The sequence below is a fragment of the Falco punctatus genome (assembly GCF_963210335.1).
Source record: "Falco punctatus genome assembly, chromosome: 2".
Classification (NCBI taxonomy): Eukaryota; Metazoa; Chordata; class Aves; order Falconiformes; family Falconidae; genus Falco; species Falco punctatus.
In genome coordinates, this window is record NC_137581.1 from 84437008 (window position 1) to 84461386 (window position 24379).

Genomic DNA, 24379 nt, shown 5'->3' on the forward strand with positions numbered 1-24379 from the left:
CTTGGGAATCTGGAAATATCACTTACTTAATGTAACTCCACTGCTACGTACATAGGCACTCTGTACATGTGCTATGTTCTGTGTTCTGTATAAAAAAAATGTCCCGTAAATTATATTAAAATATTTTCATACAATTTAATACAATCTATTTTAATAGACCTTTATCATGTCATATTTTTAACTCAGTCTTCGCTACAAGTTTTGCATTGGAAGGAAAAAAAAGCCCCAGACATAAACCCCAGGATTTCCGGTCACCGAGTGCAAAGGAATAGATGACGGTGCATGCCTGAAGTGGGCATGCAATGTTTTGTCTTTCTTTTGAATAGTACAAAGCTCGACATTATGACACATAATTTGAGAGTCTGTAATATCTTTGGGGTTTGTAATATTTCTGTAATTTATTTTTGGGATGTGTTGGGTGTTTTTTTTTTTTTAAAGAAAAGGAGAACAGAAAACTGAAAACCTTGAATAGACCTTTTCCTAGATGTTATGACAGGAAAATGCTGGACTTGGAATAAAGACCTGCTTTCAAGAATTAAAGTGATACATTTTGAAAGAAAAATGACTGAAAGATCTGCAATAGTTACACATAAGTTTTTAGCAATCAAAATTCTGCTTCAGAACACAAGTGAAGCGTGACAGATAGACAGCAGTGTAGCCTTCATACACACAGATATAGTAGTCCTTAATTATTGATAGATGGGATATGTGGTAAGAGTAAGAATCACATACTCTGTAAGAATCAAGTATTCAAGCGTTACAAGACATGACACAGGAACATATGCTCCATTCCTAGAGACCAGTTATAAACAGAAAGCAAACAAATAGTGTCATTTTCAATTCACACAAATATTCTTCAAACTAGAGATTTCAACATGAAAGTGCAACTCTCTTGTGCATACTCAGACTCCTTTTCTTTTATTTTTTTCATTATTTTAATGCAAAAATTCTACCATTTGATAATACCATTATTACCAATAGCAGAGCAGCAATTAAAACCTACAAAATAAACATGAGACATTTATATTTTACTGTGGAATAATTATCTTCGAACAACATACAAAGGTATGGGGTTTACTGAATAAAAAGGGAAATTTAGATCAGCCAGGAAGCTAAATTTTTCACCTTTGTTATGCCTGGTCCTGAATAAAGTTAAATGTGTTTTCAGTTCTCTGTGTTCCAGGAGTGCAGTTATCATTCTGTGTTATTCCGGTACCTTATACGGAAAAGGATATAAAAAATATCTTTTTAAATCAGTGCAACATAGTAAATCACTGTCAAATTTTCAAGGTGTTTGATCACTGACGTCTTTTTCTATGTCTCTGTTCATTATTTTCAGACACAATCAATGCAGTGGACATATGAAATCAATGGACTGCCTCCACAGACCATACCACCTACAAGCCCAGCAAAAGTTGTTTCTACTAGCAGTTACATAAGATCAGCCACAGTTCGACAACGTAATTTTATACGTGAAAATCTGAAACTTATCACCACTGGAGTATCCTCACCAATCAAGGGGGCACCTTTGGTCCTGAAGACAAAAAAGATAAATTTATGATCAGTTATTTCTTTGCTGAGGGAAGACATATCTGTCAAATAAATTCTGCAGATAAAAAGAGGATATGGTTGTTGTTGTTGTTGTTTTTAAGCAAATACAATATGCATTGATTATATGTTTTATATGGAAGATTCAGAGTGCCTCAGCTCTAGTCATATTCTTATTTTTCTATGAGGGATTTAGGATGCTTACCTAACAGTTTATGTATATCATACAGATGACAGCAAGTTCTAATGAGAACAAAACTTTGAGTGGAAAAATATGTCTTGAAAACTGGGGAATTCAGACTAATGCTTCGCTTTCTAATGGATATTAGTATAGTAAGATTTTAATAGGAAAATTTAATAAACATTCTGTGTGATGTTCAACATATTGCACCCATGCAAATCAATCAAGCAAAACCAATCCTGACCTCTTCCACAATAAACTGCTTACACAAAGTCTGCACTATCTTGCTAAGGTAAAACATGCTTACCTGTCATAGGTCCAGAGCTTGAATGCCTTTCAGATTCTCTAGCTTCGGCAAATTTCATTATTACATCTCTGCTCTAAAATAAGGATTTATTCATCCTATAACACTTCAAAATCTTACATAATGATAGAATGAAAATATAATGTCCTTTCTCAGTACTTTTGTTGTGAGTAAGTTTCAGAGTCCTTCAGAGTATTGAAATACAGAAGGTTATGAAGAGACAGTGAGCAATGGAGCCAGAGTTTACTTTTTTCACCTAAAATAAACAAACCAGAGGTGTCATTCATACTGTGTTTTGATTTCCATTCTTCCCATCCATAGGTGACTTTAAATGGGCGCTGAGGAATCAAGATCGTTCTTGATGTATTGTGGAAAATTAGATCTATGCAGACATGCTTTGTAAGATCACTGGATGGGTAACTCGTGCCTTCTTTCTTCATTGGGACTGTTTTTCCTGATCTTACTAGTAGAATATAAATTGTATTTGTGCCTTTATTTTGATGGCAGAATGTACTTTAACAAAAAAATGGCTTGCCACAGATTAAGTGCTTTCTTGGCACAAATACAGAATGAGCATCATTGCTCAGGAATGGGGAGCCTGAGAACAACCTATGTAGGTCAGTGTAAATGAGCACCAATAAAACCATTTCACTGCAATGTGCTTGAGGATTTTGTTTATGCCACCCATTTTAGAGAAGCTATTACAGAAAATGTTGGGAACATGTAAAGCAGCAATGGCACTGTTTAATATCTCCTTCTAAATGTACTGTGCCCCATTTTGGTCAGAAACCAGGCAATCAGAAGCAAGAATAAAATCTGCCGTACAAATTCAGGATGCAACACAGGAAAGATATTGTCAATAATGATATCTAGTATACATCTAAAAGACTTTAAGAAGCTTTTGCAACATTCACCTTAAATACTGCTGGGACCACAGATATAACTAGATTTTGTAGGAAGGCTCTATCTGCATATATAAACAAAGCAAATGTTTCTCTGTAAGAAATCAGAATTTATGGATCAGAAATATGCAATGCTTTCTCAACAGATTATTGATGTTCAGAAAACATTTCAAAGACAACTTTTCTTTGTAAAAGATTTGTTTTCCTTCTTTCACTTCTTTAAAGTTTTGGTTTCCTATTTGAAATTACACTTGTTTGCAAGATGCTTAAAGCTTTGTAATTCTACCAAAGATGGATTAGCAGGTGGCATATAGGTGAATCACTTAAAAATTAAATGATGGTCACCCCAGAAATATAATTTCACAATTTGCTTGCCTGCACTTTCTGCTATATGTAGATTTTCAAATTCTGTCATACATTCCAACATTTAAAAAAATCCATATGCAAATACTATAAGATATCTGATGGGTGTTTTCAAAGATGTCATTTAATTATATTTTCTCTCTTAAGAAGGAAACAATCTATTCTTTCTACACCAGATTACAGGGTTTTTTTCCATTGTGTACAAAATCACTCATGAGTTATGCAAGATATGCCATCAGCAGCTGAATTTGTACCTACTATTAAAAATATATTGCATTTTTTTATATTTCTTGTGGACTTTAAACAGAACTAAAAATGTTTCTCCTGGTATTAAGAATATACTTGCAAAGGTGATTTAAAGAAAGACCATTTTATTTGTGTGGTTGTAACATCCACAATGTTTTACATATTATCTGCATGCATTTATGGATTACACTATGTAAACCGTCTATTAAAAATAAATTCCTTTTTACTTCCTGGCTTGATGCTTTGCACTTCTGTCAGTGATGTGACTGTATTCTTTATAACACAAGTGCTAAATCTAAGTACATCTCTTAAAAACTAGTTTCTATGCAGCACCACTGGAAGATTTCCGGAATGATCAGTTTTATTCATTACTTGCTTCCTCCTTTTTACTAGAATTACTGAACCATATTGAAAATCTTGGAGTTTCAACTCATGGCAGGAAAGAACTGACATGACAAAAGATTATAAAATGCTGCTTTTATTATTTAAACTTGAAGAATTCACTTGCAAGCTTTCAAACCCACCATTAAGTCTGAGCTTCCGAACAGCTGGGCAAGCTGCTTGCCATTACCCCAAACCTTAAAAATGTAATCTGTAAAGGGGTTTAACTATTGGAGACAGGTCTAAAAACAATTGTTGCAGTTAGGCCTCAGGTCTATAAAAAAGCAGTCTAAGTGGCTTAGTTTAGAAATCATTCAAAATTACTATTTAATACCGTAATCTTCTTACAAATAAATGGGAGAGAATGAACACAACCTCGAGGTTATGGCTTTTGAAGTAGCTTTCGCAATGCCTATGCCCTCATGCCACACCAGAGCAACTACTAGCAGAAACTGAAAGAGGGGGAAAAAAAAAAAAAGTTTGTTTCTTCACACTAGAACACCCTTCAGGGTCCTTTATTCTGGAAGGATGAAGAAAGGAGCATCTCCCTTCACATTAATCTGTGCTGGTACAGCAGAATCTCAGGGAAACAGGGGGTTATTGATTATAACTGTAAATACTAGCGCTTCTTTTCTAATTGCTGATTTTGATTAGACATCTGAAATTACTTGTACTGACCCCACTTATATATTTTGACATATAAAAATATCAAAATCACAAAATGAAAGTTTTTAAGACAAATGTCTTAATCATAGTCTTATATGACACTTACGAGTCAGCTGTGCATCTGCTTGTTACTGACTTACCACAAATACTAGTTAGCTAACTGGTCACCACCTACCTGTTCATTTATATTGCTTTCTCCCTTGTCTCCTTATGTCTCTGTATAATGATTCACTTTCAGAGCAGTTAGAGAAAAGGATTAAAGCCTTATGAAGCGACATTATTGTGTAATGTAGAATTGGTTACTTTGAGAATGGGAACTACATTTAAATTTATTAGTAAAATACTGTGCAGCTTTTGCAATGGTTGAGCTCTTGCTTTTAAGTGACATGTCCAGTAGTGGGGACAATCTGCCCAAGGGAACTGCAGGACCGTACAGTCAGAGCATTAACTTCAAAACAATGCAAAAGCAATCAAACTTCCAACTGTTTGATGTTTGGCTGACCTCTATTTGGCACAATACTACATAGAGAATGACAAGGATAACATGGAAATGTTTTTAGGATGCCTGCTGTTAGTACCTCAGCTTGGCATAGTTTTTGCTGCCACATAACTCAGAAGATTTCAAGATTGCTTGTTCTGCTCATGTCTGGCTAGCCATGGTATCAATGACACTTTAAGACTATTCCATACCTGATCTCACCAGTTATAAAAAGGTTTTAGAGTATCAAACACCCTTCCAGAATAATAAGAGCCTTACATTAACTCCTGTGTATCATGGTTTAACCTCACACTGCAGCTCGGCCCCAGGCAGCCACTTGCCCCCTCTCCCTGGTGGAAACAGGGAGAGAACTGGAAAGACAAAAGTACAAAAACTCGTGGTTTAACATGAAGACAGTCTAATGGTAAAGCAAAAGCTGCTTGCACAAGCAAAACAAAACAAGGAATTCATTCACCACTGCCCATGGGCAGGCAGGTGTTCAGCCATCCCCAGGACAGCCAGGCTCCATCACACGTAACGGTTACTTGGGAAGACAAATGCCACAATGCCAGATGTCCCCCCCTTCCTTCTTGCTCCAGTTTTACGTGCGGAGCATGACGCCACGTGGTGTGGGATATAGCGCTGGTCATTTGGGGCCAGCTGTCCTGGCTGTGTCCCCTCCCAGCTCCTTGTGCCCCCCCAGCCTGCTCCTGGTGGGGTGGGGTGAGGAGCAGGAAAGGCCCTGACCCTGTGCGAGCACTGCTCAGCAATAATGAAAACATCCTTGAATTATTAACGCTATTTCCAGCACAAATCCAAAACATAGCCCTGTACTAAGTACTACGAAGAAAATAACTACCCAAGTAAAACCAGCACACTGTGTCAGTGCAGATTTTGTGTGAGTCAGGAGAACTGAGAGATGAAGACTGCTTTAAGGGCTGAAAATAATCATGATCAGGTGAAAAGCTCATTGGGGTGTGGGGCCATATACATTTTTACTGCTAGCTGCAAGGAAAGGTATTATTCTAAGACAGCTCTTTGGGACTGAAGCCAGGTTAGCAGAGGACATAATGCTGAACCAACAATGTTTCTGCTTGAATAAAATAACACGGCAGCAGCCAAATCTGAGCATGCACTTTTTTCATCTTTGATCACAAACCCAAACTATCAGAAGAAATGGAAGCTTCTGACTCATTCTGCATATAGCAAACACAAGGAAAGAAAAATCACTCTATATTAATAAATATTCCTAGGAGGAATAAGACAGAAAATCCCTGGCTTTGCCTTACTATTTATTTTCTTGTAAGACATTTAATAATTTTATTTCTCCCTGCAGTGACTGCTCATTCTAAAATAAATGACTGAACAGTGCTTTACTGCTGACACAGATCACAGTTTGTTGCTAATGGAATGTTAACTGCTTTTTAAATAACTCTGAATAAACCTGCTGATCCATAGAAGATTCATCTAAAAAGGAATCCAATTCATCTACTAGCTTTTCTGCTTCCACTGACATGAAACATATTCTTCTGCAATTTACATTACTGCAGTTATTGTAATACTGATAGTGTCAAATTTCCTATAGTAGGGTATTTTACGTTTTGAGACCATGGCATGATGACAGTGTGGTGAGGTCACGGCAGGCCATGGACACCAAGGGCATTGCACAGAAATCTGTCCAAAGCATTGGGTGCTATATTACAGAGTTAACATATGTACATCTTATGTAAGAATAAAATAGTGATTATTTTTATTCCTTGAAATGTAAAATAAATACATATGTGAAAAACTATGCACTTGGAATATCAAGCTGAATGTGCAGGCAGTCAGGCGTGTGCTTCATAATTCAGAGCATATATGTGGGTAGTGGCTTGAATACCCGGTAAATATGTGGACAGCACTGACTCAGCAGTCTGACATTGCTCCTGGCACAAACTGTTGGATTCAAATGTAAACCCTTCGATTTTAAAATTCTTTTCTGATCCATGCAGCTACCTGGCTAGCATTAATTGGTATTTGCATTCCATTTATCATTATCTTATTTCTGCCCTAATGTTTTCTATCTTAAAAAAACCAACACATCAAACCCAAAGAAAAGGCTACCTTGCCCATGCCTGAGTCTTATTGTGCTAAGCTACCAGTTATTCATAATTATGAAACAATCCTTAGTGAAACTGAATCTGAATTACATAGAAAGGATATTGCGAGGGGGAAACAAAGACAATCAAGGTCAGAGCTACAAAATTAGATCTTCGTTGTAAAGAATATTAGATAGAAATTATTTCTAAAGCAACCTCTTTTCCCATAGAAAACACTATCTAAACACAGTGGCTATGATCATTGCCCTATCAGAGATTAATTGCTAGGTGACATGGTGTCACTGTACTGAGACAAAAATAGGCTGCAGAAACATTAGATTAGCTTGTTAAAAGTATTATTAATTTGGGGTGCAACATCTGTAAGAGCTGTTTCATCATTTGCAGGTCACAGAAGTCAAACTCCTCAAGTTAGTGGCAGGAGGTGCCTGGAATTACAAAGCCCATCTATGCTCCTCCCTTGGACTGTAGAGGACAAAAGGCTGCAATTAAATTGCCTACCGTTCCCTCTCCCTCACTCCCCCCTTGTGCTGTGGTGCTACGGCTGCGAAGATCAGTAGCAGCATTTAAGCCAGAGCTATGCTGCTGTAAATAAGAGGGAACAGCTGAGTGTTATTGCTGCTGGGGGTCCCATGGCTTTAAATATAATTAATTTCTGGTCCCATATAATCCCTATCTTAACTTTCAGAGCATGCTGCAAAATATCTTTGCACCCCTTCCCCAGGTTTGTATTAACAAGAATAAATTACAAAGAGGAAATCTGCATTTAGTTTACTGATGATAGTGAATTTCAATGTTGCTCTTGGGTGGAGATTTTACCTATAATCTCATGCATCTAGAATGATGGTTGGCTGCAGTTCCCATCTTCCCAAAATGTAAAAAAAAAAAAAAAAAAAAAAAATCAAACCAACTTGATTCTTAACAGAGAGGATTAATGATAGAATCAAGTAGGTAGATTATCACTGTTTGAATTAATGAATTAAAAGCAGCACGAAGAGGGAAAATATGAATGCAGAGGGCTTGCTGGAATTATTTGGGAAGAGAAAGCTTGTGAATGAGGAATAGCTCCACCTTAAAGAAAGTAGGACAAGACAGCTGGCATAGAAAACTGACAAGGTTATGGAGGATTATTTAAACTAGAAACAGGAGGAAAAAAAATCAGCAGGTGTTAAGGAACACTTGGGCCAGTCACAGGCATAAGCCAGGACTGTCAGCACTATGACAGTATCTCTGTCACAATGTAAAGAGTAAGAAAAATTATAGTAAAACTGGGGAAAGGAACAGTGCAGATCCCAGTGATGCATCAAGGAAAATCAGCCAAAGAAATTGTCCAACAATAGAAATAAACAAATACCAAACATAGCTCAAATCTCTTACAGAAAGAACCAAAATAAAAACCATATTGTCAAGGAACAGTACCTTGAGAGAAGGACTATTGTAATTCTGGCTGTAGAGCAGAAAAGATAGAATAGCCCTTAACTTCACTGTAACACTGTGGAAGTGGCACAGTTCCATAAAAATATATTGAAAGTGTGTTTGGAGGGGAGGAGGCCAGTGAGGAGATTTGTAAGGATGTGGGTGCAAGAATGCATGGCTCCCAAAGCACGTTAGCAGCATAACTACCAGATACCAGCTCAAATACTGCATTTACAATGTTGAAGAGGAGCAATTAAAAAAACAAATACTCTGCTCCCTTAAATTAGACAGACTTGTATCTGATAGAATTATATTTAGTACTGTCACTTGGACAAAAGACAGTCAGGTGGTTAAAAAGAACTCAGTTCCCCAACAAAATTTCACTGCATTTGGTTAATTTCCAGGATGTATACAAGGAAATTAAAATCCTTATCAGGATAAATTTAGCAAGGCTGTATCTTGCCACACTATAGAACTGTCTAGGAAAAGTAGTTCAAGAGCATTGAAGAGAGTGGTATTTTTAACGTAGTATGAAGGTAACATAAAGAAACAACTAGTGTTGACCTTGTGAGCAGGTAATGATCATCATTTAAATAAATTAAAAATGAGAAATCTCCACACTGCAATGTTCAATAAAACCTGAAGAAGCAGCAAAGCTTTCTTCCCAGATGCCAGTCACAGTTATTGACACAAATATCACCTTCCATCCCTCACTGTTCTCCTTTAAATAAATATTACATGTATCTAAACATTAGCATGTAAATACACTAACTCTGAGATATCACTTTGCTTCTCCTTGAGAAGAATAATGTAGATGTACAGTAGGAAAGAAAAAGTTAACCAATAGCTTTCAATCCTTCCCAAAACTAATGCATACTCACCCAGAAGCTCCGGGGGCAGGGGCGGTGGTGTAGTCAGGTCATGCACCACAGCTTTGGGCTAGAAAAATGCAAGCAAGTGCTGATGAACTGGTGACTGGATAAAGAACAGATTGTCCCTTCCCGGGCAAAATAACCAAGATTGTAAATTTGGGAGCCCAGCTGCAGTTGCAATCCGAAAAACAACCCCAAAACATCTGACACTGATTAGGTGCTCTTCCAGTTAATTATTCTAACAAGTAATTAACACGGTAAGTGTGGAGATGATCATCAGCTGTGGGTGCCAGAGAGGTCAGCATGCCTAGAGTGCAGATCACAGGTACAATTTAACATTAGAAGAAGGAAAGAAACAAACAAAAAACACCCTGGACTTTGCCAGAATTCAGTACCACAGATTCCTGTAGGATTTGGGGTGTGATTCATTTCTCAGTGTCACATAAGAATAAATACCACCATATCCTCATATAATCAATTTATGAAATAAAATGTCCTGAATATCAGGTAGAAAACTACAGACACTAAGACTGTGAAGGTACCCTTTATAACTGCCCTAATTTACCCTCAGTGACCAAAACATTCTTAATACTTTCACCTATTAACTCCAAAGTAATTGCCTAATCCAACATTTACTAACGTATCTATTCTCATGAGAAATTTGAATAAGATGCCAAAGAACTGCCTCAACTTAATGGAAAAGTGATAATTACAATCTGTCTGATGGCAAAACACTTTTATTGATACATCTTATTCTGTTTTAGGAATGGTCTTGGACTACACCAGCAAGTGACTTTTGCTGGTGGGAACACCACTGGGTCACAGGTAGGGCCATGCTGTTCAACTCCGCTGGCAAACCTGACATGTTTTCAAGCATCTAAAATAAAATTACTCAGCTAGAAAACTAACCAGCAAACAGAAACAACAAAAAGAAATGAAGCCTGAGTAGGGAGACAAACAGGTCTCTGCTGACTTTCCCCCTCCCAGAGTCATGCTGTGGTGGCAATCCCCAAACCGTTCCATTTTGAAAGGAATGCTATTTTAAATGCAGAAAACAAAACCAAATTAGACTTCTAAAGAGGCTGAGGAAAATGTGTAAGAGTACTGAAAACAGGGAGGCAGAAGAGGATTGTGCATACATGGTTTCCAAGTACAAACCCACAACAAGGCAATGCAGGCTGTTATCAAGGGATTTGCTGTGCATGCCAGCTGTGCTACAGCTGCTGAGCTCAAATGACTGACCAGCACCTGACTGCAAATGGGAAAATGGGCTCCTTTAGGACCTGTTAAAACTGGAGGTCAAGGGAGGAGAGAAAGAACCATTATTCTTCATTTTATGAAGTAATCGTAAAAACCCTTTAACATGTTGCATGCAATGTCATCTTTACTCTGTGCAAAGTGTTGCTTATACTAAAGGCACACCTGGCTGAGAAGAGCCCATGTAAAGCATAAAGAATCACAAAATCATTTAGGTTGGAAAAGACCTTTAAGACCACCCAGTCCATCCATCCTAGCACTGCCAAATCCACCACTAAACCATGTCCCTAAGTATCACATCTATACATCTTTTAAATATATCCAGGGAAGGTGACTCAACCACTTCCTTGGGCAGCCCGTTCCAATGCTCAATAACCCTTTTAGTGAAGAATTTTTTCCTAATGTCCAATCTAAACCTTCCCTGGTGCAACTTGAGGAGTGGAAAATAAGACATGGCAAAAACAGATATGAGAATTTCATTGGCAGGGCAATATGGAGTGAGTCCTTGGGGATGGAGGTCCTGGCTGAAACAGGGCATAAAAATCTGAGATCCTGTCTCCTGTTGTCTTTGCAGAATTTGGATTTCATGTCACAGATGCGCCTCTTCATCATCAATTTCTCCTCCTACCATAAAAAACTGCAAGTCCCTGTATTTCAGTTAACTGCCTGGGTGTGAAAGAGAGAAAAAAGGGTTTAAGCTGGAGGCTCTTCCACTTCAATCTCTGTTAGTGGCAGTACAACTGAAGCAGAGGAAGAACTGCTCTAAGGATCCCTTTGGGTGTCAAGGCAGACTTGTAGGAAGTTGGTAAAAATGGTATAGTTCCTATAATTTGACAGCATGTCTGACTTAAGGCCTTAGACTTGTTTACTGCCTGCAGATTTAGAGTCCTGGGGAGCCCGGGCTCATTCCTGTTCTTTTCTCCAAGCAGTGACTTGACAGCAACAGGATGCAATTAGGCTCTGGAGGATTCAACATGTAACACAGTCCAGAAAGAATAATAGCCAATGAATTACGGCCTTATGGACAAGAATAATATTTTTTGTGATTGAATTCCTGTGGACATTTGTGATAGGAAGCTGCCACCAAGTCATTGTCACTGCTTTGCACCATGCAGCTGTATCTCAGTGGCAGATGGGGCACTCTGCACTAGTAATTTCACACCAGGTAAGGCCCATGACTTTTTGGCATATCTTTGCAGGAGTCTTTATGCAGGATTGAAGAAGGATCGTGAAGGCTTTGGCTTTCAAAGCTGAGAAAGAAATCCAAATTTTGAGGACTGAAGTGCACCCAAAGCTCCTAGGCTACCGATTTAAGCCATGACAGCCACACAGATTTTAATAGTGGAGTAGCCACTTCATATGTACTATTGACACAACAGAACATGATACAGTTAAGAGTTCACTAGGGCCTCCAGTCCTACTGCACTGGTGATGAGAGGTTTCACACAGGACATGTATCATCAACATAATTGGATGTCTGGGACCATCCGTTTCCCAGGGAGCCACTCTGAGCATGACATCTTATCTCTGCACTTGGTACTTCTCATAGTTAAAAAGGAACATAAATAGCTCAAATTTCACCTTATGCCTCCTCCATAAGGACAAGTATGAGACCTGAAGAACTCTCGTGAGATTATTGCAACAGCCTAGTGAATAAAATGGTGATTTATTTTAATCACTGAAATGCTTAGCACTTAAATCTGTCTAATTTATGTACACATCCCATGAAACAGGCAGAGCACACAAATGTAGTGAGATCTCCACTCGGTGCTGCAAGGTTTTGGGGGTTTAGAGCTTGACATTTTAGGGTAGCTTGGCTACTGATTGCTGCTTGTTGCTGGATGTTGCTCTACCAAGTGTGGCCGTCCAGGAGGTGTGCCATCGGTAGGTCAGCTGTCTGCAAAGGCAGCCAGGCAGAGGCCAGGAGGGGAGACGGTTTGGTACTTCACTCTGACAGCCAGCCTAAGACAAGTTTTCCCCACCTCCCTAAATAGCAAAGGCAGGCCAAATCAAACAGGTGGCACCTTAGCCCAGCTCTTAAATAGCCATGAGAAAAGTCACAAGGAGGAGTGAAAAATGCTTTAATCTCTGGACTAGAGAAATGTGCTCCCCTGCTCTGTGCTGCATGGTTTCTGAAGGAGGTGTAAAGACACCATGCTGCCACACTGGTGTCTCACTTGGCTACAGTCCCTCAGGCACTGGTTTGGGTGAGACGAATTTTGCTATTACAGACATGCTCTAAAAAGTTGTCTGTCTTCACAGGGCAGCAGTGTCTTATTGCCAGCTTTTGCTTCTGCCTTTTAAAAAAAAAGAAATTCAACTATTTCTCAAAAGAGTAGGATGGGTGGGATTCCATGGAAGGAGCAGACCCTGCTAAGCTGGTACCCACCTCCTGTCTGCCAGACATCATGGGCAGAACAGAAGTGATGCCAGAGCTGGTGGTACCAAGATAGCTGTGACAAGCCGGGAGCAGAGCCACACGCATATGGCTAAACGTGCCTTACCTGCAGGCTGAGGTGTAATACTGGTGGGACACTACTGCTTTGCTTCCAAGCCTCATCCTCAGCACTCGTGCAGGACATAAGGCACCACTGGGACAGCTTTATTTCCTGGTGCATACACAAGTACAAACTGTCAGAACCACTGCTGCCTATGGGGTTAGGGCCTCTTTTCTGAAAGGCATCTCTCCCTCCATGCAGTCTGTGGGAGATTTCAAAGCCCAGCTCCAGTTTCTGGGTGTTGTGGCGGGCGTGGGTACCCGCATTCCCTTACAAACCCAGCCCTTGTTGCCAGGGTAGGCTGCAGGAGTTATATGCAACTGTGGTGGTGCTGGGCTGGCACTGGTCCAGAGGTGTATGGAATCGGAGGGGGGCTTTGAGAAGCTGATTCAGAGCCAGCATGAGCCAATTTTGCAGCATAGTGAATTAGGGAGCAGAGACATTGCTGAGCCACAAAGCCTGTGGATGTGCAGGGTTGCAGGCTTAGGAAGTGACCTGCTCACTCCTGCCTTGCATCCTGCTCTTAAATTACAAACTTTAGCTCAACAACAACCGCAGTTATACTTTTTTTTCTCTGAAGAAGTGCAGGCTGACTTTTTCACCTCAGGCAGTTCAGGGACAGGAGGTAAAAGCAAAAAGATACAGACAAAACATTGTTAAAAATACAGAATATACTCCCGACATTTTTATAACACTCTTTATCCAAGAACATGTGCAGCACAATTAAGATCAGTGGTTCAAACACCCCAGTTCACAGCAGCTGCAACTGGAGTGAACAACAACAGATGACACCCTGGATGGTCATACCATGGTTTACCTGTTGAGCCTAACTACTTTCTCTGCTAAAGGCTGATTTGAGCCACACTTCAAAATGTGTATGTTATTCTTACTGTGTAAATAAACAGTTTAAGACTCTCACTGCCATGCCCTTCAATAGCATTGGCGTTCATGAAAGGATAAACAAAAACCAGACAGACCTCCATCCTTGGCCCTTCAGCACACCGAGCCATTCAGAGACGCCTGTGTGCTGCAGTCATTACTGAATGAGCAAAAGGATTTACAGAAAAATCCGTGACACCCAACCCTGTGGCACAAACAGTACTGTAGTGGGTTTAGCACCTACTATGCCGCACCTCCCATTTAGAATGACCTGTTTCAATTGCTGTAGCAGAGAAGTGGTGGATGAACCCCTGCTCCTCAGAGCAGACATACTGTACTCCAGAGGGCACTTCAGAAAACCCCTGCAGGTATCCCTTTCAAGGAAGTGCATAAAATAGCTGCATGTACCTCAGTGACAAAAGGGCCTTATTCACACAAATATTCAATTTGAAGTTTATAAACCGAGGCTTGAAGCTGTCTCTACAGAATTGTATCCGGGTGTTGAAAACCACCCCCGAGCCTGCTCCTCTGAAAGCCACATGGCTCCCAGTGAGACGGCTCTTTGGTAGCTGCTTCCCCTTCCCCACAGAGCATCCCTGGCTCAGCTGCCCCCAACTGCCTGATGATGTTTTCTCACTCATACCCAACACTAGGAGACTGACAGCATGCTGCTATTTTTACCTTGCAGCTTCTTTACTCAGCTGTCTCAACCAGCTGCTTCTTTGTTTTTCCTCTCCCTGCGAAGTAGCAGGCTGGAGGCTTGCAAGTCTTGCTCCTGTTCCCGCTCTTCTTCAAGGCTTTTTTGTAAGACTCCCATTAAAGTCAGCCTCTTCTTTCTCCATCCAAACCTTCAACAATCAAGGCATGACACAGCTGTCTTCTTCTATCTGTCTCTTCCAGCCTGACTGTGATAGAAAATGCCAGTTTCTAATGCTCGCTCACACCCCAAGGAAAGACAGAGAGGCAAGCAAACCCTCATTTCTCAAAACACCAGCTAGGAACCTTAAATAAGTTGAGGGAAGAAAATGATTCAGCAGTAATAGGAGGTCTCAATAACAGATGGCAGAGTAGACAAGCTCGCTTGTATTTGCTTGCACAGCGAGGCCTTTTGTGACAGTCTGCTGGAGAGGCTGCTTCACGTGAGCAGTAATTTTACTGGCTGGCAGGACAGCACTGCAACAAGAGCAGGTCCTTTGTGCACAGATCTTTACAACACTCACAGCTGCTCGTGAGTGGTTTTCACACTTCTGGCTTATATATTTTGAGTAGATAAACATGTTTTTGCTGAAAATTTTTCATGTAATGAAAAATTGATTTAGTTGTTCCTGTAGTTGTGCTCTATGATATTTAATTGCTAGGTAAGGCTCTTTACTCAAAGCACACTTAAAATTAAGCTGTTTCAAAACAGAATGCTTCTATGCAGCTATGTGGCTTAAAGAATGGCTTCATATCCTCCATCAGACAAACCATTAATAGGACTTAGAAGTCAGTCACCTCTACCTCTTCTATGATATAATGAAACAAAAGAATACAGAACATGATTTTCCACATACTCTAGTCAACAACAAAAAGCTATTCAATGTTGAACAATAACACACAAGTTGTGTGACTAGGAGTGAGGTGTAGGGTTAGTGGTTTTCACGTAAGGCCACAAGACCACCATATATCCTAATTATAAGATATCACCTAGGTTAGTAAGCAGGAATAGGAAGCTTCAGTGGCTCTTAAAATAGTGTGGGTTTTTTCAAGTGCATGATTGGTGCTATCTCTGACCTTTGCTTGACCCAAACACCCCCTCTCTGAGACAAACAAGGTACTGGCAGGTACCACTGTCAGACCCCTGCTGCCATTTCACTGTCTTTCAGCTCTGTGCAAACACAACTACCCTTATATCTCTCAGCACTACACAGCATACAAGGTGACCTTGAGTATGTAAAACTCATTGTAGACTCTCATTGGAAATCTCATCCTCCACCAGTTGTTAAAAATGAAAGATGCCTTAATAATTGATATGTCAGTCACAGCATAATGCTTTCCCTTCCACCAGCTGTTGCAGCCATGTTGTAGGCATACCCATAGGTATAACACTTCCAATCCAAAACCAGCCAGGTCTATTTCCTTCTAACCTGAGATGCTAAAGGTTGTTTTTATCTCATTGTGGGTTATCCACTGGTGTTACAGTATTGTGAAATGGCTTAGAAGCGACTTTCATGCCACACTGCTCTGCTAAGTGGGATTCCTCTTGGCTCATGTTACAAAAACGTGTTCAAATCAAATAAATACCTGGGGGCTTGAGTCTCTATAGCTCCATGTGGCAGACATCTAGTTTTGCTGCCTTGTTCTAATGATAATTTTTTCTCACAGGATCTATGCTAGCAGAATTTTTAAGAACAGGTATCAACAGGTGTATCTGTATTTATAGTTCCTATTTAAAATGTTACATGATTTTCTTCTATGCAAGTGAAATGGAATTTTTATAACTTTAACAGTTTTACTGCTTTACAAACAAGTATTCCTGAGATTCTCTGAAGGACTCACTGTTCAGTGAGCTGTGAATGTAAAAAATGTCAATTTGAAATGCTTGACCACTTTTAAAAATACCCTGTCCTTGGAAGCGAAGAAAAAGCAAAACCAAGTCAGATGATGCTAGGAAGACCATAAAGCTGTGTACATCAGCTGACTGATAACACGCTTTTAGGGAGAAGTGTTCATTGAAATACCTTGATTATAGAAATCTAACTTTGATGTCAAGTTGACCTAGTCAACAAAACTTAGGACACTCTTTATATCTGGGTAGGTAACAGTAGCAGAACAAATTCAATGTGCATTGAAAAGTGTCACATGCATCTTTTAGAGGACAGAGGGATTAGAGTGTGTATTAGGTTTAGGGTTAAGGGCTAAGATAAAAAGGATGTGACTTTTGCCACACTCTGTCTTGACCCAGCCCTACAAGTATCCCACACAAGGTGGGATATTGATGACATTTCAAGATACTAAAAGGCATAATTTTAGTGGTGAGCAGACTTCCAGGTTTCTAATTTTCCTTGAAATGAGCAGTGAAGTGGTATGGATGATTGGGGGAGTACATAGGACTCACAGCCAGAGTTTTGTGCAAGCAATAATATGTCTAAACACTTGGGTCAGTTTACATGCACAAAATAGCGTTACAACGTTCTCTCAGGCCTTTTCTGAGGAATAAAATAGCTTAATGGGGTTCTGTTCTGCTTCCAGACACTCTCTTCTGTGTGCATAGACCAAACATGGAACATTTGACTACCAAAAGGAGACTGTGCTGGAAAATTACGAGTCTGTGAAAACAGGGAGCTGCAATGCAAAGTGATTTGCTGCCTTAGCTACAGCAGTTGCAATGGGTGACAGCTGTAATGATTAAAAAATACAGCCCAACAAAAATTACTGCATTTTCCAGGAGTGACACGACACATAAAGCTGATAAATAATCCTCTAGGAATCTACTGCCCACAGTGTTTTACTGTTATTATGAAACAGTATTACTCAATAAAATTAAAAGAAAAAGGCAGGGCTATTAATTTACAAGGCAGTGTATTGATATAGCTTACATTGCTAATACTAAACCCAAAAATATCCGTGTTCAAAACTATCTGAATTAGCCTTTGTAATGTCATTTACCATGACTATCTCTAACCTAGATGCTTCTAGCTTAAGCAATGTATTTTGGTGACCTTTTCTATTAAAAAGCTTCTAACAAAGCAACAAAGACTTCCAGAGATAACCAAAGACTTTACAACAAGCAGAGACACTTTCTTCACAACACATAAATTGTTCATATTAATGCATGAAATAAAAATTGCAAAACAAAATAAAAAATGTTTGCATAACCATAAACTTTTTAAAAAATATATCTATATTTGAACAGCCACCAGAGGCTGCTAGAGACTGAACTTTGCACCTATTGCCCTCCCCTTTATTACAAGTTTGTTGGTCTCCCTTGCAATGTTACTTGTCCTCATCAGCCAGAAGATCTGTAGTACGTGATTTTCCTACATGACAACTGGGATCATAATTAAGTAGCCATACTTTTCTGCAATAACCCTTAAGCAGCCTTCCCCAGAACCAGAATTTGAAATGTGGATTAAATTAATTCTGCTTTGAACTATGCAAGTTAAAACTTAGCTGTTATAAACGTGTGCAACTCAGAAAGCACTGAATTCCTTTGGCCATGTTATTATTTTTTTAAATCATATGTAAATCATACAGGATATTTTACCAAGGAGATAAAATTTCTACCCCAAAGACCTTACAGTCTCCAAAGGTCTAAAACGACATGGGTACATCGGCTGCAGGCTAAAGGACTAATTTGTTGAAGGTGCATAGTAATGTTGGAAAAATCAAATTTCACATATTATTAAACATGCTCTCCAGTCCTCTGCTGTAACTCTGAAACCCTCTGGCATTTGAGGCTGTGCAGCTGCTAATGATTTTGCTAACTGGAAAGGGGATTGTGGGTTGTGGCTATACCAGGGTGGACAATTTTTTCCTCCCTTTCTCTATACTCCTCCACGCTCCCTACATCCCATATTCAAATAGATGGTGCAGTCCTTTCCTTTCAGGTTAAAGTCAAGCCACCCACACATCAGATAAGCAGATCTGAGACCTTGGTCTGTCTAGACAGCAGAACAGCCAAGGCTACCCCAGGCCACTAAAATTGTCTTGGTTGGGACAAAGTTTTGGTGTAGCATTAGGGCTACTAAGAAAATTAATTGGGGTAATGCATGCAAAGGGTAGATGGCCTCCAGGTGTTATGACGTTGGAAGGGCCATAAAGAGTCGGCTGAATGGGGGATTCTCACATTACTTCTGAGCTTAGATTTATATTCATGGTGTGGGGAGGTGCCAATTTCTGAGAATTATCACTCTAAGCCATGTGGTATCAACTTTTTCATATCTAAGAAGTTATATAACTTTTAGATTTTAAGCTTCTGGTAACCATCTACATTTTTTCTTCTTTTAGATACAAGTAGATATACACAATGATACTTCAGAGCTTTCTTTTTAATAATACTTTAGACCTTTCTTCTAAGCTCCCAAATAGTTTCTGCATGTGTATTACAATGAAAAAAAGTAACTAAGTAACAGCAGATTCACTGAAAATGGCATAATCTAGGCTAGGTTTACTATCATAGCTTTAAATTTCTTTACCATTGCTGCAAATGTCACTGTTTTCTTCTAAAAAGTTTTATTCCAGATCAATGTAGAGTTACTTACCTTGATTTTAAACAAACAGCAGCAACATTTCCTGTTAGTCTAAGCAATAAAGGACAACAACAACAATAAAGCATCCTCTGGCAGGATGGGATACAGGTTATGTTCATACACCACCAATGACTGTGCATCAGCATAAAACAGTCTGCTTTCCTGTTTCAGTTCATAAAAGCCTAAAAAAATTGGGTCTACCAACTGGCTTTTTATTAGCCTGGCTATTGAAGTCAGAAAGCAATAAGTGCTGTTTATCTTAAGAGCAGAAGAATGCTGAGAACTTGATTTAAGTAGTTAAATAAATATAAGTGAGGAAAAAAGGAGAAAACACATTAAGAGCATACAAAAAGCTTTACCAGCTAAGAGCTTGTTTGGAGTTAAACGTGCTGAATCAAAGCAATGTCCAATTTGCAATGTATTTATCCCCAGCTGGGTTGCCCTTCTGAGACCCATCACCAGCCAGCTGTCCATCCCAGAGCAGAGCACGGGCTTCAAGCAGGGAGTGCAGAGCTGGTCCCTCAGGACCAGCCAGGCAAGGATTGATGGTTGTTAACAGTCCCAATGGGCCTGCCTAAAGTGATGGGGCTTATAGCCCCTCCTCCTGCCCAAGGAGGATCAGCTGTGCACCCATGACTTCTGGTAGGGAGCTGTTCCATCAGTTCTTTGTACGGGATTTCCACACCTTTCTCAGACAACTGGTTTTGAATTTTACCCTTAGAAACCTTCCTTAATGCTGCTCGGGAATAGGTCCTCTTGCTATTTCAGCTTGTTACTTGTCTCCCCCCCTCTGAACATGGAGAACAGGTGATTCCTTGCTCCTCTGAAGCTGCTTTTTACATAATTAAAGATTTTTGTTCCTCATGTGCTGTTTTCTTCTTTAGGCTAAATAGCCATTCATTTTTCCTCAGAGTCAACCTTCCTCAAATCTCTGGTTATTTTCTCCTCTATCTTTTCACAACTGGTCATAAATGTGAAGCTGAAAGCCAGAAGTACCTGAGCTATGTCCAAATCAGTGCCATGTATAGCAGGAAACTAATTTCACATGATGTGTAGGCTCAACTTTTGTCTCCTCATTCCAGACAGCTATTACAGCATCCTGAGGCTGCAGATCAGACAGAATACAAGTCAAAAATAACCAAATGATGCCATTTTGCAATTATCTTATGTGCATTTCTGTAGCATTTTTTCCTCTATAATATAACACCTTGTAGTTGTTCCTGAATCGCACTTTTTCATATAGAAGTGTCAAGAACACTTTGAGCATTAAATCTTTCATTCAGCAGAGTGGCTGGTTCCCATTTAGTCCCATTAGTCCCTTTTGGTGTTGGCCGCAAACTGAATTTGAATACCCTGTCCAGTCACCTAGAACGGTAAAGAAAATACTAAATATTACCAGACTCCAGAAAGTCTGCTCAGGGTACCCTTTCATTTTGGCAGTGGTTCATGAATAAGTATAGTTTGATTACAGTTCTCCAGCTATCTTTGCTCTCACCCTCTTATGGTTCCCCTACTTTGATGATGAACATGTCATTCAAAATGCTACTAGAAGCCAAGATATAACATCTTTTGCTTCCTTTCTATCACAGTGTTTCCATGTCACATATGGCAATTAGATTTGGCAAAAGAAAGACTTGTCAGACTAATCTATGTTTTCTTTTGCATTCTTTTTTTTTTTCTTTTTTTTTTTTTTTTAATTCTGGGGGCATAAAAATAGTCATCTTGAGTCTTTCTTTCCCTACAATTTTTTCTGAAACTGAAACTAAGCTGACATGTTTGCAACTCTCCGGCTCCTTCTTTTCTCTCCTTTCTTCAGAAATGTGTGTACTGCATTTTCCTTCTTTAAATACCTGGCATTCACCCATCTTCTGCAAATTCAACACCATAATTACTGATGACTTGTGAGATTCCCACCAGCCAGCTTTGGAAGCAAACCAAGGGTGAAGTTCATCCTACTAAGCAGATATTAAATACCATATTTATCTAACCATTTTACCTGACTGAGGGCTGAAGTCTTGCCTCTTTTCCCAGCTGTATCTATTACTCATATTGGAGTCAGTTCAGGAATCAAATATTTTTTTTTTTTCCAATTCATCATATTAATGTAAAAAGTTAAAGAAAGAAAAAAAAATCACATCTACTGTTTTATAATGTTGAAGAAAAAGCAAACAAGACAGGAGATGGCTGCTGCATTGTTACCTTGAAACAGAAAAAATTGTCATGACAATCTTTTGTGTTTCATTGTGTTTCCTGTTCAATACACAGAGGTCAGACTCACTCCATTAAAAGAGAAAGAGGTGTTACTGAATGAGGCACGTCTCTCTGTTCTCACCGTGAGATGCATGCACTTTGTGCAGTTAAACTGTTTGGTTGTCAGCCTCAGCAATGTTGCCTTTTTTACGAATATTGTTAAAATATCGACTGGCCTTTTATACTGTTTATCTTTCAAAATCTGATTTTAAGCCTTCCCCCCATTCCAGCTGCAGCTGTTTTTCACTAGAAAGCTCAAATTCATATCTGCATAGGGTTTATTTGCCTGACAAATTTCTATTGCTAACTACAATTACTGGAGAACTGTTCAGAAAAATGGTTTAGAGCAGGAAAAGTGTATTAAAAATGGGTTACCTTTGCACAAAAAGCATATATATTTAGGGAAAGGCTATACATGGAAGAAGGTCAGCCTGAAAGGCAGCTACAAGGAATGCAACACAGGCAGTTATAATGGGCAACTTTAGCTTTTGCAACAGCATTTATTTAACTACATCTTAACACTTTGAATTCCCTTTCAGCACTATGGCCCCAGAGATCTAAACAAATGCTCATTTAAACAGTCTCCTTGCTCCAAAAAGCTTTCCTTTTACTATTTAAAAACTACAGAGACTAACACAAGAGGAATGCAATCACACAGGAAAAGTGCCCCTGAGCTTGCTGGCTCTTACAAGTCCATCACTGTATTGTTTATTCCTCTTTCCATACACACCTTGGGGATAGGCTAAGTCCAGATCCACCAGAACTTTAAAAATTATCTGAAAACTCTTTCAGAAATTATTTTCATTCTGCACTGAGCATGGGTGGTCCACATGCTCACATCAAGCCCAGAAGCACAAATGGATGCAGAAATACATGCTGAAACAGGGTGTAAAATGCAGTGTCCATGCAATAGCCCTCACTATGTCTGACACAGATTCCCATCAGCTAAAAAAGTATTATAGCTACCACTGTGTGCAGCTATAGGCTATCCTTAAAAGCTACCATTCTTTTCCTAAAAACAACATTTAAACTTTTTAAAAAAACCAATCCCCTCCACTCCCTTCAAAATCATTAGCTTTTGCACTGGAGTGGTAACCAGCATTCTCGCCAAGTGTCTTGCCATTGTGTGAAGATCTACATGTATGCCCATACATACAAACACATACTTGCATACATATTGTGTGTATATATATTTATATTTTTATATATATATTTCAAAAGGCAAACTGCGGAAGAGGGCATCCAGAGGTGAAAACATCTGCCTGTGAGTGCAGAGCAGGTGGGTACTGGAAATAAAAATACTCCAGACTTTACTACATTCCTTCTGCCTTCAGGACATGGCTGAAATTTACCACGTGTCTCTCCAAACATGCACACCCATATTTTTATTTGATGGAAAGTGTTAGTATGGGAAGATGGGAATATAAAGAGGGCTGATGCAGACCTACCTCTCACACACACTTCAGATCTGGAAGTGACTAGGGATATAGATACACCAAGGGTCCAGTAAGCCCTCCCAGGTCCACCATTTTCCTTTTTTAGAGTTTTCCCCACCTTTACAGAGCCTGTCCTTGGAGCTGGAAGATCTGATGCTTTTGCTGCTGTCCAAGTTAATACTCCAGGATGTATCAGATAAAGTCAGGCAGGAAATGTCTTAGTCCTGATTGTGCTCTGAATACGTCTGCACATTCAGCACTATTGAGACATTGCTGGGACCTACCCACTACCAACTCAACCATTCCCAGAAACACAAACAGTAATCAGGGACAAATGTGTGATACATGTCCCCCCAAAGTCTTGGTAGGCAAAAGAGTGGGTTGAAGCTGGATTTGGTTAACTTTCTATCTCTAGCCCTTCTTCCACTCTAATTCATTCTTGTAGACAAACAGGAGAAAATAAAGTATCACCTGCAGAGCTGTTGCCAAGAGAGACTATGGCCCACAACTTTGTCAGCTGTCAAAGTAATGATCCCATTTTCTATGAAAACAAGCTTGTTACTGTGTGGTACAAGAATAGTATGTGTGTTCCAGGTTAAAAAAAAACAGAAAAGCCAAGAAAGGTTACAGGCCCAGCACTAAAGGAAAGCACGTTTGCATGTAATACACTGGAGACATTCAGGAACAGTTCATTTTGATGTAGTGGCAGGTCCTGTAATGTTGCCAAGGACAGTGTAAGTTCCTGGTCTCCTAGGCTGGAGCTGACATAGAGCAGTATTTCTCATAAGTAAAATACTTCATTGTGTAGCACAGAAGGAAAACATCATAAAGCACTAGTAAACAGGGACTAGACATCGACATTTTGTAAGTCTTCTAAGCAAGGTGAGAAACTTAAAAATAGGCCTTCACTTTGTACCTTCCCCACATGCACCTTTTTCCTTTTTTTTTTGCTGTTCATCATGTGGTCGTTTCAATCTGTTCAAAGGGGCCTTCAGAAAGTCCACCACAGGTGTTGCTTTTTCTGGCCAGAGTGCTAATAGGCATGTTATAAAAACAGAACTAAGCAATCTCTACTATTTTGAGTTCAAGAACTGTAGTAAAATCTATAGCTGCCAAGGACTGGGGGAAATAGTTCAAAATAAGGTATGTTCAAAGTTTTCAAATATTTTCTGTGCGGAGCTTTATGTTACATTGAAACCTACATTTGCTGCTGTATTTTAAAACTCCTTAAGCTATTTTGGCACCACTAGATTGATGAGTCAGTTATATGTAATGGCTATGCTGAAAGTAATACTGATTTTTTTAAAAGCTGGTCAAAATTTAGTAAAAGTTTTCAATCAAATCTTGTCTATTAATAAATATACCTCTATACAAA

General features: G+C 39.4%; 1 protein-coding gene across 1 annotated transcript in view; it reads left to right on the top strand.

Moving 5' to 3' along the window:
* The window catches only part of CFAP47 (cilia and flagella associated protein 47), a 374253-nt gene extending 357503 nt beyond the window's left edge, over positions 1-16750 (top strand). Inside the window, exon 64 of the mRNA XM_080377676.1 lies at positions 1340-16750. Coding sequence (XP_080233802.1) covers positions 1340-1561 — 222 coding nt within the window. The 3' untranslated portion in view covers positions 1562-16750. The remainder of the gene's footprint in view (positions 1-1339) is intronic.
* Positions 16751-24379: the final 7629 nt, after the last annotated feature.